This window comes from Cyclopterus lumpus, chromosome 9, assembly GCF_009769545.1.
Source record: "Cyclopterus lumpus isolate fCycLum1 chromosome 9, fCycLum1.pri, whole genome shotgun sequence".
NCBI lineage: Eukaryota > Metazoa > Chordata > Actinopteri > Perciformes > Cyclopteridae > Cyclopterus > Cyclopterus lumpus.
The window spans coordinates 11,817,041-11,836,278 of record NC_046974.1 but is presented as its reverse complement, the minus strand read 5'-3'; the positions used below and the strand labels follow the sequence as shown (position 1 = coordinate 11,836,278).

At 41.8% G+C, this 19,238-nt stretch overlaps 1 protein-coding gene across 2 annotated transcripts; it reads right to left on the bottom strand.

Moving 5' to 3' along the window:
* Positions 1-9,141: 9,141 nt before the first annotated feature.
* Positions 9,142-19,197, bottom strand: LOC117736499 (TBC1 domain family member 10A-like). 2 transcript variants are annotated; one of them, XM_034541874.1, is made up of 10 exons: positions 19,008-19,187; positions 18,497-18,850; positions 16,973-17,072; positions 15,416-15,523; positions 14,995-15,101; positions 14,776-14,890; positions 13,786-13,851; positions 13,130-13,319; positions 12,873-13,027; positions 11,542-12,054 (listed from the first exon to the last, which is right to left on the bottom strand). In XM_034541874.1, exons 2-10 carry the CDS (start codon positions 18,676-18,678, stop codon positions 11,542-11,544), a joined length of 1,536 nt encoding a protein of 511 aa, XP_034397765.1. In that variant the 5' UTR covers positions 18,679-18,850; positions 19,008-19,187. The 2 variants fall into 2 exon arrangements, with proteins under 2 accessions (XP_034397764.1, XP_034397765.1); XM_034541873.1 differs by having other exon boundaries at positions 9,142-12,054; positions 18,497-19,197.
* Positions 19,198-19,238: the final 41 nt, after the last annotated feature.

Below are 19,238 nucleotides of genomic sequence, written 5' to 3'. Positions count from 1 at the left end.
GTGATGGCTGAAATTTTAAAGACTATTGGTGGTGACGTTTCTATGTGATGGGGGTTCACAGAGTGAGTAACGTGATTGAGCATCTAATTTAAGATGCAATTGAGAGCACCTGTGACATCTGGTGAGGCCAAAGCTGAATCACACATGAGTTCATCTTCAGAGCCAGAGGAGCGGAACATCAGGACAATAGCTACTAGCATCAGGAGAGGGACAGCAGCCATCTGAGTCAGTGTTAGGAGCCAAGGCCATTGTTTGTCCTGACTTGGGTAAAGGATAGCATACACAATAGGACCTGTATGTGTATGTGTGCATGTATATAGGCTTGCATGCTCATCTTTGTGTACAGTATGTACTTGAAATGGACTGCAACCCCCTCCCTTCCTGTGATAGAAAAGATCAGGACAGTTTTATTTGATTTGCAAGCTTACAGTAAATCCGTTCAAGATGGCGACCGAGGATTTAACCTGCATCTAGTCCACCATAAACCCACAGTAGTGGAGGACCTTTCCTGAGGGTACACTCACAGGAAAAACCTTCTCCTTTATTATCCTTCCTGCTGTTATCGCTGGCATTGCCTGTTTGCTCTTACTTCTCCTCTCTAATCTCCATAGCCAGCGCAGCCGGCACGCTATCCCAACATAACTTCTCTTTCTCAGGGTCCCACTCCCTCATGCATCCTTCTTCCAGAGCCAACCTCCTCATATCATCCAAAAACACATTGAAAAAGTACAATCACATTTGACCCAGCTCAGCTGCTAATTAATAAAAGCAATGCACTGCATCTAAAGGTTAAAGCTCCTTATAATTTAGGACACACTCAATAAAGCATCTCGGGCTCACTCATCTGTTGATGTGTTTCTCAGTGATTAAGAATGATTGCTTTTCTCTCATCTGCAGCAATCATGTTCTTACATCTATCATGATCTGAGGCCCCTAGCAGATCTCAGTCTGGGGTTGAGTTTAGGTGACAATAGCACATACATGCAATCATGGCCGCAGCAAGATTTATTATATGGCACAATGAGCTCATATTAATGCATGAACCAAACCTTAGCTGAAGCCCAAACTCCAGATGTGCTCTCATGTGGCTTCATTGACACCACGATACTTTGACCTGTTTATTTTCATTACAGTAAAGTTAAGAAGTCACCGATGTGGCACATCAGAATTAGATTAAAACTAGGGTCAACCATGACCACCATGTGAATGACTGTATCAGAGGGAAATCTATTATTAACTAAATCAAGTTTCACTAATTAGATAATTACTACACATCAGCCTGTCAATCAATCAATCATTCATTATACTATTCCTTCTTCTTTTATATTTTAATGTATTTTAGTATTATCTAGCCTTTTATCGAATGGGGGAACCTGCTTCACATGATGTGCAATGAATTTACTATTGATTTATGTCAACGCAAGAACAATTAAATCCATGTAGTTATTACTTTTCAGCCTCTTCCTGCAGATCCACCATCTCAACTGACACTTTTTGTGCTACATAAGGAAACCTGTGTTGTCTATAGCATGCACCTGTAAGACGTGTGTATATATTTAGGATTAGGAGTTTAAAGAATAGGAATTGTCCTGCAGCTGAACTTTCTACTAACGCCTTCATGTACATAGAGAAAGATCTGGGATAACAGAATTTAACAATAAGCAATCTTTGTGAGTCACAATCCAGCATAAACCAACAATATTTAGCTCCCAGATCCACCCCACTGGCTAAGACTGAAACCTGCGGCCAGTGGTCCATAACAGCAGTTTTAACAAGTCCCACCGCTATGTCTTGATCCTCCTCAATCATACCCGACCTGGTGATGAAGGGGCTTTGTCCATGCAGCTCTGAAGACACAACACCCTCTGTGCTGATACATGAGCTGCTGTTTCATCCCCACAGCTCATTGTAAATAACAGAAAAGCCAAACTCAAGCCCTTTCCATGGGAAACAAACCCGCTTTGTGTTCTTCAATGTGTATCTCAAGTCCTCAACTGCGTCCTGTCTTCCTCACAGTACTGGACTCCAGGGCGCATCTTTTAGAGAGGCCCCTTACACATAGCTGAACATCAAAATTATTGGTTGGTTTATGGGTTCATGCTCAGTAGCGCTCAGGTTTCTGCTCATCTGGTCTCTATAACACATGAGCTGTGAGGGGACATCCTTGCGTCCAACTTGGGATTCTGTGCCGTCTGATTTAGGAGAAACCAAAGATCTAAGACTGCACAGCTATTACAACATTTCCACAAAGCATCAGTCCTTGCTTATTACTGATTATTTCAATCATTGTCACAAGTTCCACCAACAGTCGCATTCGGAGTGACATAAATGTAGATTATTGTTTATTTATTACTGTTCTTATGACAGTTATAGTAGCATTAAGACACTTAATTACCAACTCCACACTTTTTTATCTGTCTGACCTCTAACTTATTTCAGGAAAAGAGAGTTGGTGGAGAAAGAAGAGCATCATTACCATCACCATCTCCAGAAATTCATGTTGGACATTATTCTAAATCAGTGGTTCTCTATCCTAATGAATACAAAGTTGAAATTACTAGCTAAATGTAATAAATAAAACAACTGAAAACATTGCCCTAAATGTAACTGTTAAGTTTAGTCAACTAATTTAATTAATTATCTAAATTGAATGAATGGATAACGGAAATCATGAGCTAAAAGTTAGCTATCTATAATGACTACAAAGTGTGCCTCTCCTTTATTCCTAGTTTATTTCTGTGGCATTCAATCTTTCTCCTGCAAATCAACCTGCACACCTGAGACCCGCCCAGGGTCCTGCTGTATATCTACCCCAGCTCTACACTCCAGTCTTCAGATAGTTCAGTTTGCCTACGAGGTTCTGACGCTAAAGCCACAATACTAGTTTGGGTGAACATCTTCTGTGTCCTCGTGTTTTCCTGTGTCCAAGGCTCATCCACCCTTTGTGGTTTTGGTTTGCTGCCCAGCTCAAGTTCTCTCCGCCTGCACCTGGTCAATCTGTAATACAACAAAAGTCGTCAGGTAATGCTACATGGATAAAAAGTTTATATTAATGAATGACCAGTTGGACTCACTAGCTAGCTGCAATGATAAGTTGAATTTGTTAGCTAAATGCAACAATAAACAGAGGAAATTCTTAGCTAAAAACAATGAAAGGTTCAGCTTATGCCACTTCCATTATTATTTAAGCTCAACCAAAGCAACCTAAAAATTGGAAGTTAAATTGTGTGAACGAAATATTGTAACGATAGCCACTTTTATAGTGTTAAATTATATTTTAAATCAATTTAAAGGAACATATTAGACGATTAGTAGTGTCAATGACGTACTGTGGGACGTAAAGGTTGGGACTCGCCGATGCATCAGCAAGGAGTTTTAATGACGCTGCTCTCATACACACACACACACACACACAGACACAGATACAGACGCACACACACACACACACACACACACACACAGAGACAGACACAGACACAGACACAGACACACACGCACACACACACACACAGACACAGACACAGACACACACACACACACCCTGCAGCATGCTTGTCGGCAGCACTGCAGTGTCCTGGCACAGTTAAATAGTTCAACTGGCTGACAGCTCTGGCGGGAACAGTTTTCAGCAGCCAGCCAAGAAAATATTTCTCAGCTAGGTTGATAAATTACTTGGCTGGTGTGTTGAAATTGTTGTCTTTGTTTAGATTTTGAAGGAAAGTTGGTGGTCCTATGCTGGTCGATAAAATGTATCTGTGGCCTTCAATCCTCAAAAATATGTATTCATGATACAGTTAGGTGCTTTGGGGGAGGGTATTTAAACCATCAAACAACAGGGTGTTTGTGTAAATCCGTAAGTGTCGAGAGAGACCCATCAGTCCAGCCGAGCGATGACAGTTGGGGTCATCAAAGAGACTCTACTGCCACAGCATCTCACAAAAACCCCAAACAATGGCAGGAAGGGCCTGTGAGTCTCCAGGAGATGAGCCACACACAAACATCTTCAAGCAGGATTCATTAGACTGGCGCTGATGTTTTGGAGGGGGGTCTATCCATTTCCTGTTTTTACCTCTGAGCTAAACGGGGACGAGGGCCTGCGTGTGCCAACACCACTAATGACTCAAACCTTGTGTCTAGCTATACTAACACGATCATTCAATTCTCTATTATGCCCAGAATGGAAGTGGTGCAGACCATGCATCCTTGGGTCCACACGTGTGTATTGGCAATCACATCATCTCATTAGCGGTGACCAGAAATGATGCCAGTGACTGTGTGTCCCACACAATGGTTTGTCAAGAGCCTCCTACCACAGAGGACATCCTCCCCATATGGCCGAGGGAGCCTGGCTCCAATACTAATCTGCTCCCACTGTTTATAAAATAAACAGGCCCCCAACACTAACCTACAGACAGCCCAGTTTCCCCCCTCCTGGGCCCTCCACATCGCATCTGGCTGACCTTTGCCATGGACTCTTTGAACTTTTCTTCCTGTCCAGTGTAACATGCATATGGCATCATGGCAAAATCTGCACTGTCGGCATTTTTCATGCAGCGGAAGAGGGAATTACCAACGCATCCCCAATGGAGGTGGCACATATGGCCGCCGCCTTCCCACACATGAGCACATAGAGGGTTACAGCAAAGACTTTTGATTATGATTCACAAAAGTCCCAAAGGCTTAGTGGTTTAAAAAAAGAGGGTTCAACACCTAGATGCCATGCAATAAAAGTGCAAATGAGTATGCATTTAGATAAGGCTCCATTTAGTGGTGTAAAGTTACTTCTAATTGCAAAACATGTGCCACTAAAGGCAATGGCATTACCTTTTCAAAACAAGACTGTTTTCACACAGACATCCCCCCGCCCCCCCCCCCCCCCCCCCCACACACACACACACCCCCACCCCTTCTCTCTGGGAGCCTCGAGCCTGCTAGGCCCACTGATGGTGGAATGAGACGAGATAAGCCCATGGTAGGCCTCCATCAACACATGAGGCTTGCCAAAGCGAGTAGAGTTACAGACAGGCACTCCTCTGGGGCTCAGTGGGAGTGGGAGCGGGCTGGGACGAGGCTGCTCAGACATGGGAGGCTGCTAATCTGCCCCCAGCCAGCCTGCCTGATGCCCACCATCTGTGTCTGTAACTCATCACCCACTGGCCAGGAGCCTCCGCAGGCACACACACAAGTAAACAATCACCCAGTGAGAGCCATTTAACAGCTAATTCTCTACCTGGCTCTGTTAATTACTGATAGTGCCACCCAAAAAGCAGAGGGCAGGAGCCAGTGTGGAGAGGTAAGAGGGAATAATGGGGAGCGAGACAGGATTTGGGGGCCCAGTAACTTCAGGCTCTTTCATTATTCTCAATATGGAGGGAATTTGTGAAAAATAGCTCAATCAGAGCACAACGATATGAAAACTTTCAATTACCACCAGCAGGGAATACAAACCTGCGTCAAATCAACAGACTACAAGTGTCAGGAAAAATGTAGCTGCTGCTTATGCTTCATTTACTTGACAAGACTTCACAGCTGTAATTGCGCGTGCCTCTGGCAAACTGAGCCAGGGGATGTAGGGGGTTAAGAGGTCAGCAGGATGGTGCAGGGGGGGACAACTGATGGAGATTAAATGAAATGCCTAAAACTCCTCAAGGTGTATGACAGACACGCAGGTGTGCAGCAGTTACCCCAACATAACCCCCACACACCCATCGTTTGGATCTAAAATATCCTGTGGGCAGGTGATTAGCAGACACAATTACTATGCCTCACTTACCTTTTTACCACTCACCCGCATGTTTGGATCTCACTTGACAGAGACAGGCGTGTTGCCTTATGTGATTGGAACCCCCTAAAACCACTAAGTGGCTGTTGTTTCTTAAGCTGTGCTTCGGGACTTCATGAACATTTTTAGGGAGGGGGAGCAAATTTGTTTGGCTTTTGCTGAAGGGAGGATGACCTTTAGGCATATAGCGTATTATTTTAATTTTTCCATGCCCAAGTTTTGGGTTTTATCCCATCCCGTGGATAATTAAATCAAAATAGTCAAAATAACAATCATGTGTTCCAGCTGTTAGTAGGACCACTATGTCAGTTTTAAAGCAGTGATTGTGAATGTTTTTAGTTAATACAAATTGAAGAGTATCTCTCTAGAAGGCACACGTTTTTTCCCATAGCCAACAGTCGCCTTCACTTCACTTAAATTTAATACAATGTTATCCTATAGGATCATACACAATCAACCAAAATACTTACTGTTGGGTGAAACTGAAACGTTATAGTGGTGAAGCACTTCAGCCTGTGCCCCTGAAAACACAACACATATATTCATTATTTTGGCAATTAATTCCACTATTATTGTGTTTATTGTGGGCTCTATGAAAAGTTATTGTTATTGTTAACTCTATTATATTAATTTAACTTAAAATTTGGGGCCAAGTTTAGAAATTAGGTTGAAGGGTGTTGCATTTTTGCTATTAAAGAGGAGGGTCAAATCCAAATATTTATAACCCTGAGGGTCAAAGTCAAACATTAAGTTTAGCCCAGAATAACTTTCGTAGGTTGATGAATGAGAACTGTGATGACGTAATTTTCTAAATGCACACATGAGGATTTTTAGTTGTTATTCTTTGTTAAAATTACCAGCTAAGTATTAACCATTTATATAAGTAGAACATAAATGGAAACACAATTATATGGTGGAAACAGCAGAGGTGCCAAAACTATATTTCCAAGATACACAGAGCCTTGTATATTACATGATGGAATAGCTAAGTCTGGAGGCACAGCTCCAGACTTAAATACTGTTATAAATGCCTGCTAATGTTTTAACAGTAGTCTATGTTTAGGGCGGTCAAACATAGCTGAGAACCAGAAGATGGAAAACATTTACAAAGCTCTGTCCGAAGAGAGAGCCGTCGTAGACACTGGAGGCCAGTAGGATTCATGACAAACGTATTACAATGCTGCAGAAAAAAAGGGCAATTATAACTAATTAGCTTTAACGGTCTGATTCAGAAAAGAAAACAGTCATCCATGACGCTACAAGAGGACAATAAAAGTGAGGTTTCTCTTTCTCCTTTGGCAGATGAACTGAAGAGGTCCACACTGAAAGAACAACACAGGGATGATTCAATTATCCACCCTGGCTCTCGCACAGAGATCCCCCGTCCCCTCTTAATGCCACAAAGACTAATGTTTTCCCTCAGTGCAATAAATAACTTTTTATTTCCACTGCCACGGAAAGTTCACCTGCACAGACGATCACAATGTCTGCCCTCATATTTGTTACTGTGGCCTTTTAATTTGACCTGAGAACAACCTGTCATGCTCCATCAAACGTGGGAATCGGATACCTCAGGAACACAGGCGCCTTTGCTCGGCGTTATGCCATCCACCCCCTTTGCGCCTTAACACATTGAGCCTGGGAGCAGAGAGAAAGTCACCCGCATCACATGAATCAAGCACTGTGACAGGGGTCCGTTGGGTCTGGGATCACACGGAGGATCACAAGTCTCTCTTTTTACTGCTCCCTCTCCCATCTCGGTGAGCTGAGGATGAGAGAGGCGGGATGGCCCTCTAAAGGCATATATTTCCGTTGATGAAGAGATAAATCAGATCATTTCTGGAGTAAGGAAGGGAGCACAGAGAGAGCCTTCTTGGTTGTCCCCCTTTGAGATGTAAATGGCACGGTGGCACTGAAAGAGGGCCAGGTGTCCGATGCAAAGAGGGAAAGCGTGACGGTGCATGCATTCGTCTGGGACCTAGACCATTAACTGTTGCTTTGCCTCATGTGAGCAAACATCAACAGATCCCATAATGGTCCATAATGGCTTGGTAGAATGACCGAATGGGTAAGTATGATTAATAGCTATTGTTTTTCAAGTGAGATATTAATCATATGGTCACACACCTAGCCTACCTGCAGTTCGACTGATCATATGAAACAAATGGTAATCGTACAGACAATTATTCCCAGAGCTTGTGCAACTGTCTGCCGTCTCTTGTAATCACTACTCTGAGCCCCTCGTGACCAGAGGTCAACAGCTGCAGCTCACGCCTTGCTGGACGATTAGAATCCAGTTAGCAAGCTTTCTGAGGTCATCAAGGTAGCAATTTGCAATGAACTCTTTCAAGCCTTAGGCAGAACCTTAAAATATCCCACACCTCAAGGTGGAGAAAAGAGGCAGTCGGCGGTTCAAACAGGGAATTAAGAAAAGACTAGCAACCTGTTATTAGTCTAAACGAAGAGCGGGGCCAGGAATAACCTCTTTGGGTGGGGGGACGTTTTGTAGCTGAAGAAATAGCCTTAGAGCAGAAAGGTCAAATATTTGTGTCATGAATATATACACTCCTCCAGTGACTACACTATATTTTTTCCTTTGCAGATAGACAGATATACACCAGACCATAGACTCCCATATGATAAGATGTTGTACTATGTAGTACTATCTGAGGTGATAGATTTGACGGTGCACAATTACAAAGTTGAAGAAAATTGATCACTGCAGAGTTCAAATTCCAATCATTAAACTAACTGTGGTAGAGGAATTTAACTAATTATCATACATTTAGGAGAGTCTAAAATACCAGATCCCACGTTGGTAACTCCTGCTGTACCACAGCAATCTTGTTTCAAGGAAAAGTTCCACCCCTTTGGGAAATATCCTGAATCATTAATTCTTTCCAGAAAATTAGAAGAGGATAGATATTACTTTCATGCGTACGCTAAATATGTAGCTACAGGGGGCAAGAAGCCAGTTAGCTTAGCTTAATATATAGACTGGATCCATCAGCACCTCTAAAGCGCACTAACTACGACCAAGACATTTTCCAGCACACACAACAGTGCAAGACTGCGTGTGTGTTGCAATTTTTTCTTTTTTAATCAAACATAACAAAGATTAGAATGTAGAATATTTGCCCATTTCTGCTCATAATGGCCAAGCCAGCACCTTGCGTGTGAAAGGATGAATGAGAGGAATATTGTAAAGTGCTGTAGAATAAACACTTATTTATTATATTAATTAATATTCAGTTATTCTCAGAAATAAAATAAGCAGTTTGAACCAAAAATGTTCATGCTTACCATTATTCTATTTTGTTGTCCTTGTTTTTTTGTCCATTTCTGTGAATTTATATTGAGAAACAGAAAAAACAAATCCTTGTGTGTGTATAGACATACATTTTTTGATTATGATATAACGAACAACAATTGAGTATGCCAATTGTTTAAATGTATTTCTAGAGATTTGTATAAGCTGTGAACTTACTGCATGTCTTACATGAGTTTTAAAACTGATTGCTCGTTTCTTCATTATGACGCCTCAGGGTGCCACAGTACCATGCACATAAACTCCTGCTTAATTCAAAGTGATAACTCTGGAGCTCCATCTGGTGGTAAAAATATAATATTCAACCAGTTTATGATCATCAATTAACACATGCAGCAAAAAAAGAAGGTTTTATGACAGCTTTAAACAAAAATGTATTTGTAAAATGTTAACTCATGATGATGATGCATAGTGCCTCATGGTTGTCAAACATCCCTAATAATCCTAATGTGAATGAGACAAGAATACCAATCCATCTTTAGAGTAACACTCATTTTCACTTGCAAAAGTTACTCACAAATTTTTCTCGTATTACAAATGTTTATCTAAGAGTTCTACACTTCAAATTATTTAGATATGTCTCCTCTGTTTATATAACTGCTACATCAAATATAGCATTATACATTGAAACATATATTTAATTACAAAAGAAATTGTTATTTTACATGTTGTATCTACACAATGAGCATTAAATTAAAATATAACATCAGCGAAATGTGAGGTGTGTAAAATAAGCAACTAAAGATCTACTGCATACAATTGGCTGCTTGAAAATGTATTATCCCTTTAAACCACACAGCTTTTTAAAACTGACCCAACACATGCATTGTTTAGCATACTTTTTTTTATATTAATCATATACAAAAACACATCTTACACGTGTGCCTAAGCTTGTCAAAACTCCCTTTACTCTATCATTGTGATGAAAGATAGAAAAACAGACTTGGACCGTCACAAAAAAGGATTGTCCAATGTTTTGAAAAAGAAAGCCTCACAACCCCTGGATGGTTCCATATTTTGCAAACAAATGAGCCAAGTTTTCAAAAGAGAAATGCTACAAATATCTTGAGATCATTCGATCCCTCTTGACGGTTGTAGGTCGTCTCAAAACTACAGTCTTGATCCGTTTTGGAACTTCTAGCATAATATATAAAAAACAGACCCACCACGCATAAGATCTTCTTGGCTGTAACTGGATATTTGAGCAAAGCCAAGAGGAAGGTCAGCACAATAAGGTGATTTGGACTCACTCGCCCTCACAGGAAACACATGCACAAATCCATACATTATACAGGATTGCATTTGGCGAGAGACAGCTTTCAAACTGATAAGCTTTTAACCAGGCAGGAATGCGTCATCCAGTGAGGAATGTCCAGTGTGCTCCTCTCTTCTGTCAGAGTAACGTGAATCACTGCTGCTCTAAAGTGTCTGGAAGTGCCGGGCGCAGTGAATATTGGAGTTGAATCACATATATTCTACAGAATCTGAAAAAAAGTGACCATTTGTGCGTTAGCAGGGAATGCACAAACACCATCCGTCATTCAACTGTCTTAAACGCTTAAAACAAATAAGGATCGGAAGAAAAGACGTGCATGAAACAGTGTTGTCTAACTCAATCTCATGAATCAATTCAAATTTAAGAATAAAAAAACGGAAATGCACAATTTCCCTGATTGAAAAAAAAAACACACAAAAACAAACAGAAGCTCAATCTCAGAATTGTACCTCCCAAAGTTAGAGAATGCTGAAAGGAATCCCATCCCTGCTGTGATCAGCTTTCCTAACAGGGGACAGAACAGCTGAAACCTCTGCCAGTCTGCCCTCTAGTGGACAAAGTGAAAATGTGGAAAAGCATGGAGTTGGACAATTTACATCCACCGCTGCAGAATGACTAATTAATTTAATAGTGTTGAATTTGAGCAGAAATGTATAGTAAAACTGCATCAGCTGTGGCACCCCATTGTTCTTTAGGTCCCATTTTAACCTTGAAACCACACTGCTATGAAGAAATGACTGCTCCCAATAACTCAGTAACACGTCTCTCTTGCAGACAGAATACTTAAGGTAAGAGCATTAAGCATCAACAGGAGTTAACATCAGCTTAACATGAAGAAATGGCATAAGCATCAAAGTAGTTTTACACATAGCCATGATGCTTTAGTGTATCACAGTAATGTAAAAAGGCAAAATGGTGTCTAAAATGAATAAATGAATACTAAACAGTCCAACATTAGAATAATAAACCTTGGAAAGGCTTGCTGGCCGTTGGCTGAAGGGTGCTGGTGCTCCGTTCACACACACACACACACACACTCTCTCTCTCTCTCTCTCTCTCACACACACACACACACACACACACACACACACACACACACACACACACACACACACACACACACACACACACACACACACACACACTGATGTAGAGCTACAGGTATGTGTCCTGCTCTGTGCTGCTAAGGCTTTGTGTGGATCGCTGAAGAGGAGATTCTTTGGCAGGGGGAAGGTCTGTAGGAGGCGCTTGCTGCTGGTGAGATGGGTCTGTTTCAGTCTGTGGCACAGCCTCTGGCTTCTTGTTGCTGACTGGAGGAGGAGCTGGTGGATCTGAGGGGGGAGGTGGTGGAGGGTCATTGGGAAGAGAGTAAGGATTAGGGATCTCCACAACAGGCTGGGACTTCTTCATGCTCTTCTTCTTCTTCATGCTTTTCTTTTCCTCCTTTCCCTTCTTGAGCTGAGGGGTGGGCTGAGGCAGCTCTAGTACAATGGTGGGGTTCTGCTGCAGGTCCTGGCGTCTTGGCGGTTCAGACAACATGACGATTTGAGCGCCGTGCATCCTCGGGGGGGATTTGAAATTCAGCTCTCCGTGGTTCTTCTTCCAGCGCTTCAGCTGGGTGTGGTTCTCCCTTTCCACGTCTCGCGCTGTCACCGGCACCTCTAGAATCTGCGACAGGAAGAGACACGTCATTAGGTCATAGCTGGAGTCAATTTCATGTTCAACATATAGATAATTTTCAAAAGGCACTGTGTGGGAAAACACCCGCCTTTGCTGGAAAATACAGTCCTTCCACATTTGGCCATTGTGTTATAAATGTGATTTTTTTCAGTAAATGCCAAAGGGCCTCAAGGCTTCATGTTCCTCCCCAGACAAGACAGCCCTTCATATAAGAAGTGGTATTGTTAGCCTGGACAGAGGCTCTCACAAAGCTTGACACAGGAACCAGACAGTGACTGGCCAGCACTCTGGTCAATTTGTCTCTGTATCACTTCAATTCAATCTCTCAGAGTCTCTACTGTTTCCTGCATTTCTGAGCACCCAGTGTTCATGACCACAACACTCCAAAACATCTTTGAATGATACGGCAGTGTAATATGACTTCAATAACAGTACATCTCTCAAGCAAACTGGAGCAATAGACGTTAACAAAAATTGGCAAGATGTAAGAAATAAATATCATCCAAAACCATTAATGAACTAATCGACAACACTTACTGTATTTAGGTTGTTTATATGAGTGATAACTGGAAAAAAACAAAACAATAAGCATGTTCCAGCCTACATGGACCAGCCCTTGTGTGACATAAATCTTTCAGTATTTTTGATATATTCAACCAATTTAACTCCCCCTGCACCAGGTAGAGATTGAGAACTTCATACATGGACAATTAAGTAGGGTGAATGTTTACCAACAAGGAATTTGCACACATGCATTCTGGTTAAAGACTTGTCAGGGCACCATGTTGCTGCCTCTCTGCTATTACCTCTCGGACCAGGAAGCCCTCCTGCATGTATCGAGGCTCTAAGGCCCTGAGAAGCTCCATGGTTTCATACTGGCCCTGGCAGGCCTTCAGCTTCTCCCGGGTCCCCAGCATGCACTTCAGAAGCACCAAACCCACACGAAAGATTATCTTTACTCCTGGGAGAGGGAAAAGAGACAGGCATTTGAGTACCAGTGTGATAAAGTTCTACCTACAACATCTGGTACAAATGCAACTACAGTGGTACAAGCCATTGTTACCGTCACAGAGGAACATGTCCCAGACACGCAGCACAGAGGCCCAGGGCAGCGTCCTGGAGAAGGCACACATAAACCATTCAGTCATGTAGAGGATGGGGTCAATCTTGTGTTTCTCCAGATGGCGGAAGGCTAGCGGGGAGACACGTCGCAGCAGAGCATACAGGATCTCGCCATCTAACTGTATAGCTTCCTGAAAGAGACACAGGTAGGAAAGCATTAACAGAGAAAACAAAAGCCATTGTAATCTCTATTGTTGGAGCTGAAACCTGATATGCATGTGGATATTCATCCATTTAAAGTCAAGCAGTCTAAATGGGTCATGTTTCTTCAAACATTCAATTAATAAGTCTTGTTTCCATTTAAAATGAATGACATAATAAGAAAACATTCATGTTGAACTATCAGGACAAATTAATTAAACACTTATTAGTTTCATCAGTAAATTATGACCCTCACTACTGTACACTGTCCCATCTGTAACCACAAAATGCATTCCAGTGTTACTATAATCATAGCCAAAACTCAGCTCGTTAATCTGGATTATAGTTCTTGTGACTGCAAAATCAGATGAGGTCATTCTCTCTCGCTCTCCCTCTCCCTTAATTTCCAACACCTGGTGATGTCATTGTGCATGCCTGTATGTGTTTCAATCTTACCAAGCCAGGACTGTAGTATCCAGGAAGGTACTTCTCGCAAATTTGGACCAGCCCCCAGAAGGCATCCTGTGGAAACAAATACAGATGATGTCAGGAAACCCAGTAGAACCGTTAGTTTTACAGGATATTTTTTGCATGCGCACAAGAGAAGAAGGTTAATACTGGAAATGTTGACTTTGATAATAGAAGCTCAAATCTAGCCACTTGCTTTATTCTGCCATAATAAAGCACTTTGAATACTTAGCAAAACCTAAAGGGGAAAGACAAAACTTTACTCCAGGCACTACCACGAAGGCGGGTCACATTAGGACACAAATAAGTCATCAGCATTTAAAACCTGTAGACTCAGTTGATGTTCATCATAAGCCAGTTGTTGAATTTTAACTTGTTTGGATATTCTTTAATGATTTCTTTGCATAGTTCACTTAATTTCAGGGAACTTTCTCCTTGACAAATGTAATAATTTTTTAAGTTAAATAAACTTGTTGATTTTGTCATGTAACTTCAAAATCGTACATATCAAATTGATGATAGACATCGATCAAACCTAAACAACTAAGCTGGGAATGCTAAACTAAAATGCCCGGGGTTTGTACAATTTTAGAGAAATGAGTTATATGGCTGTGAATTAGAAAACCTACATGTACAGCACAAAAAGGTTCACCATGGCTGCAGCCATTATGTTCTTCCTATTATTCAGTCTCTTGAGCAGCTCAAAGATGTATCTCTAGATGACATCATCTGTACAGTATGTCTCTGTGCTGTTTAGCTTCAAATAGACTTGTCCAAGGTCAGAAATTAAGACGGAGCTGTGATATGCAATACAAAAAAAAAACACAGGCGATTTCTATTCACGGTTGGAGTTTTCTTTTGAAGACCAAAATATCAACGAGCTTTACAACAAACTCCCCAGCCAACAAAGCCTACCAACATATGGTGACAGTACACTCATACAGTAGTTTATATGGCGGCTGTGGTGGAGCGATGTACCTCAGCAGGCATGTGCATAAGCAACACAGCAGCGATGGGAGCCTGAGCCTGGCAGTATCCCTCCTCTGGTCTGTACAGAGTGTAAGCCTTAAGAACACGGAACAGATCCTGCTGCCTGCGGAGCGTCAAAACACAAATATGCAATCAAATTGATTGTCAAACAGGTCTGTGGCATTAATCCCAGTCTGTAATGTCACATCATGTCAGACAGTAGCGTACCCGTGTCCTCCCCGTGACACAAACATCTCATGGAAAGGAAACTGTCGATGGAGGTCTTTCTCAATCACATCTACCCATTTGGGGTCTCCAGGCTGGCTGTCCAGCTCCTGAAAAGACACAGAGGACACAGGGAGATCTCTTTATTACACACAAATGGCACTGAGGGGATTAATCAATTCAGAAAATTGATACTCTCAAAGATTTACTCAACACTGAAATACTCCACAATCCTGAAAAAGAATGATGGCTGTATTATTAGCTAAAACACTTAATTTTACTTTTTGAACCTATTGAACTAAATGTAACCAACACAGGGTTCTCAACCAAAGAAGTAAGCTACAGTTTCAGTAGTAAAAGAAAAGAGCCCAATTACAGCATAAAATAAGCTGCGCAGAGGAAGTGAAACAGAAATCTCTCTGACCTGAAACTTTCCTTGGTTCTGCTCTTTCTTCACCTTCCCTCCCGACAGGTAGAGCCATGCACGGCCTCGGAGAGCGGGAGGGATTCCTTTCTGGCACCGGAGCCTCACCTGAGCCACAGAGAAACAAGGGATCCCCAAATAAAGAAAAATACAAAAGGAAACTCGTGACAAAGGCTTGTCACAAGTAAAGACAGGTTGGTACAGTATGCACAGTCTGTGGTAAAAGCACTGAACCCGTCACTTGGTATCGGTTCCTTTTCTTGAATACATGTGAACTGCAGTTATTTGTCCAAAACACTGAATAACAGCTGGCTGTGTCTTGCTGTGAAAAATGCCTATTGAAAATATTCTCCAAGATTATCTGGAAAAGTATTTGTGGCTGCTCTTTGATCAAAGACTGATACGTCTGCTACAAACCAAAATGAAAGTAATACAATATCCCTTTATTGTCCGCTTTATTGTCCTGGAGGGGCCTAACAGCTGAGGTAGTAGTTAGGAGGGAAATGGTTTTGGTCAACGATACCTGGACACTAACTGTGCCATTCATGCACATTGTACTCCCGGAAATTGTACTTACTTACTCACTTTTTTGCTTTCCATTGTGTCTGAATGGAGGCTTGTAGTGGCCTTACTAGACCCAAACTATGTAATGTACGTACAGAGTACAGTGGTGCCCAACTACATACATTCATAGAATACCTCAAGCATAACATGCTATAATCTGTCATAACGCCACTTTTTTTTCTCTACAATTTATTTTTGTCTTTTCACCACAGATAGAATACATACATACATATATATATATATATATATATATATATATATATATACAGAAATATAAAACAAGTAAAAAAAATAACAAATAAAGGGGGTCTGGTTTGCTGTCCTCTCAAAAACTTGATAAATCCTGATAACCATTCTTTTCTTGTGTTATCGTTGACGTGTAAACACTGTCCATAACGCCACTTTTGACTATTTTTTTATTTTGATATGAAGCAAGCACAATAAGGGATCAGACATCCTGACCGCTTCAGTTATTTGACAGGGCCTTGCAGCTCAAACACTGTTTCTTCTTCCTGTGAGGTGCTTTCCACTCTGAAAAGCAGTCTTGCATTTGAGTACAACTATATTTTATACTCACAGACCCTTTATTACATGGTTGTCTGTCACTCAAGCCCCACCCTGAATCTGAGACTGTCAATTTGTCACATGGTGCATTAGGCGTGTCCTGCTGCTGACTCATGGAAACAAGCAGAAATTGCAGCTCCGTGTTGAATTGCTGATTTCACAAAGAACCAGCTAGACAAGTGCAGCTGCTAATAATGTGTTCTCAAAAGCATTGCCCTTGTGCAATCAAACACTGGAGCAATGCCATTGGCCATGTCTGATCCTTTATACAAACTACTCTGGATTGACTATTTGCAGCATGGAGACAATGGCTTTCAAAAAAGTTTTAGAACATAAGCACAAATGCAAGTCTGGCCTAACCACATGTCGAGTATCATACAAAACATACAAACATGACATTGTGTTATTTAGTTAATACTTGCTGCGGACCTTATTGAATCTCTTGATCATCCACTTATCCCAGTGGCTGAGCATGTCCAACCACTTCACCTCCCTTTGCCTGAGCACCTGTGGGGGTAAATCTTGAGCTCTGGGAACGCAATGGAGAAAAGACAGGGAAAACTTAATATTTCATATTTTGTCACATTAATTTAAAATTAAACCAAATGAGACTGAACAACATCTGAAAAAAGCTTGTGCAATTTAAAATAAGGAAAGTCTAAAGTAAACCTTTTAATTTGCCGAACATAAATAGGCAGTATGTTGGCAAGGTGTGACAAAAACAAACAAAAAACATCCCCAGAGAGGCTGTTCATCTTTCCAAGTTTATCATCAGATCTGCATGGGTGGCCGTTGCTCATATCCAGTCCAAACTATAAACCTTAGTTTGAGGAGACTATAAAAGACACAAACTCATATGTAGCCAATTTAATGGCAAAGCCTGTTAGACCTCAAAGATATGCAGTGAGGATTTGACTGTTTTGTGATGTAACTTAACTTCAAAACATTTAAAAAAAGGCAAAAACAAAATTAAGGGACTGCACATAATATTTACAAGCAGAAAAAGAAAATGGAGGCGAGTCTAACCTACATTATGAATACTTTACAAAAGCTATGTAATTATCTCATCAACACAGGCCTGTAATCGTAGTGTTCAAACGTCTTCAAAGATAGCTTTTTTAACTTGGGACAGCCCTCTTACAGTTAAAAAAAAAGGTTGTCGGCTATATGTTGGGGATCAGTACAACAATATTTTCTCCAGCTTCAGCTTCTAAAGACCTTAAGCAATGATGCATTACCTTCAAATCATTGCCAAACAGTGTAAGTTAAACCCTAGATTTGTGGCCACCTATAAAGCTGTGAGCCAAAAGAGGCCCTCTAGTAACGGGGCACCAGAGCTGTGGCTCCAAGTCTGCCAAAACTCCAGAAAACAGGAAGCTCACAGCCAACCAGTGCTTGGCACAACTTTCACTCACTCCTTCCACTATTTCAGTGCTGTAATGTGGGTTTAAGGCCCCCAGTAAAACAAGAAAGAAAGAAAATCTAAACAAAAAAAACACTGATACTCGTCTCAAAAGTTATGAATAAATTGATTCAAAACCAGACAACAAAACAAAATAGTGTGAATTGCTTCTTCAGCTTTTCCCACAAATGAAATGAACAGTAAGTAACACATCTATGAACAAAAAGTACGTTTGCATGACGGAATGAAGGAAATAAAAACAGGCTATATGTTGTCTTAATCCACTTGCTTCTATCTTTTATACATTTGTCATATTGGGTGAGGCGAGCACTGGGCATAAACAGCACATTGTGCCACGCAGCTGGTCCGCAGCTCTGTTTGTGCAGAAGCACCAAGACAACGTGTGGTAATCACAGCGAGATTCACTGCTACGCTATACACCTTTAGCTGAGGTGGAGTAAACACTGTTTTTAAAGTGTGTAGCTAGATATATTTAAAAAATCCAGGTCGAGACTACAATGAAGCGTCGAGTAGAGTTGAGACAAACTTACGACGCCTCCGTGTGCTGCTGCGCTCCACCGATGAATCCATATTTGTCGGTTTGTCTGTCGCTGGTGAATCCGTTGATCTCGGAGTCCGAGCCCAGGGAGCTCTCATCGTCAACGTGACTGCTGCTCACAGTCAGGATGCTCCTCGTGTCCGCGGGCTGGCGGCCGTTCTCTACTCGGGCCATGGCGGCTCGAGAGCTAGCTGAACGGCAGCGAGCTTGTTGACAGCCCGAAGTCAAAACTGCTCCTCCGCATATGTTGTCGGGCTGAATCGCGTCGACGCCATGATTCTCGGTCGCGAGTTAAACTTGCCGACTACTGTTCGGTCTATAAACTGCACGTGCCGCTCCGCTTCAGCTGTCGGGGGCACATTTAACGGGTTAAGAGTCGTTAGCTAGCAAAGTCAACTTTAACGCCTATTCTGATTTAACGTTAGCGAGCTAATGGTGGGCTGCTAACGTAAAGTTAGCCTGAAGAGCTACAACACAACTATTTTGTTTATGGCGGTTCCTACCTTCAACAAACTACCCCCGAGTTGCCAGCTTGTATTTCATAGTTAGCCCTTCACTAACTGTCGGATGGTAAACGGACTAGTTTGTCATGTTCTCAGCAAACGGATGTGTTGACTCGCTGTCCTGTCATCCCGAAGAGTGCAGGACAGATTTCTGTCTCGACCGAGTCTGCTGTCCGGAGTTGGTACGGTTTCCCCTAGTGGCTGCCTGAGGAAGTGTTACGCCTCATGTCT

Coding starts and splice junctions, on each gene's coding strand:
- LOC117736499 (XM_034541873.1), bottom strand. CDS start 18,678: ATGGCCCGAGTAGAGAACGGCCGCCAGCCCGCGGACACGAGGAGCATC. Junction 14,891..14,994: donor GTGTCACGGGGAGGACACGG/GTACGCTACTGT, acceptor GACGCTCCGCAG/GCAGCAGGATCTGTTCCGTG. Junction 12,055..12,872: donor AGGGCTTCCTGGTCCGAGAG/GTAATAGCAGAG, acceptor TTCCTGTCGCAG/ATTCTAGAGGTGCCGGTGAC.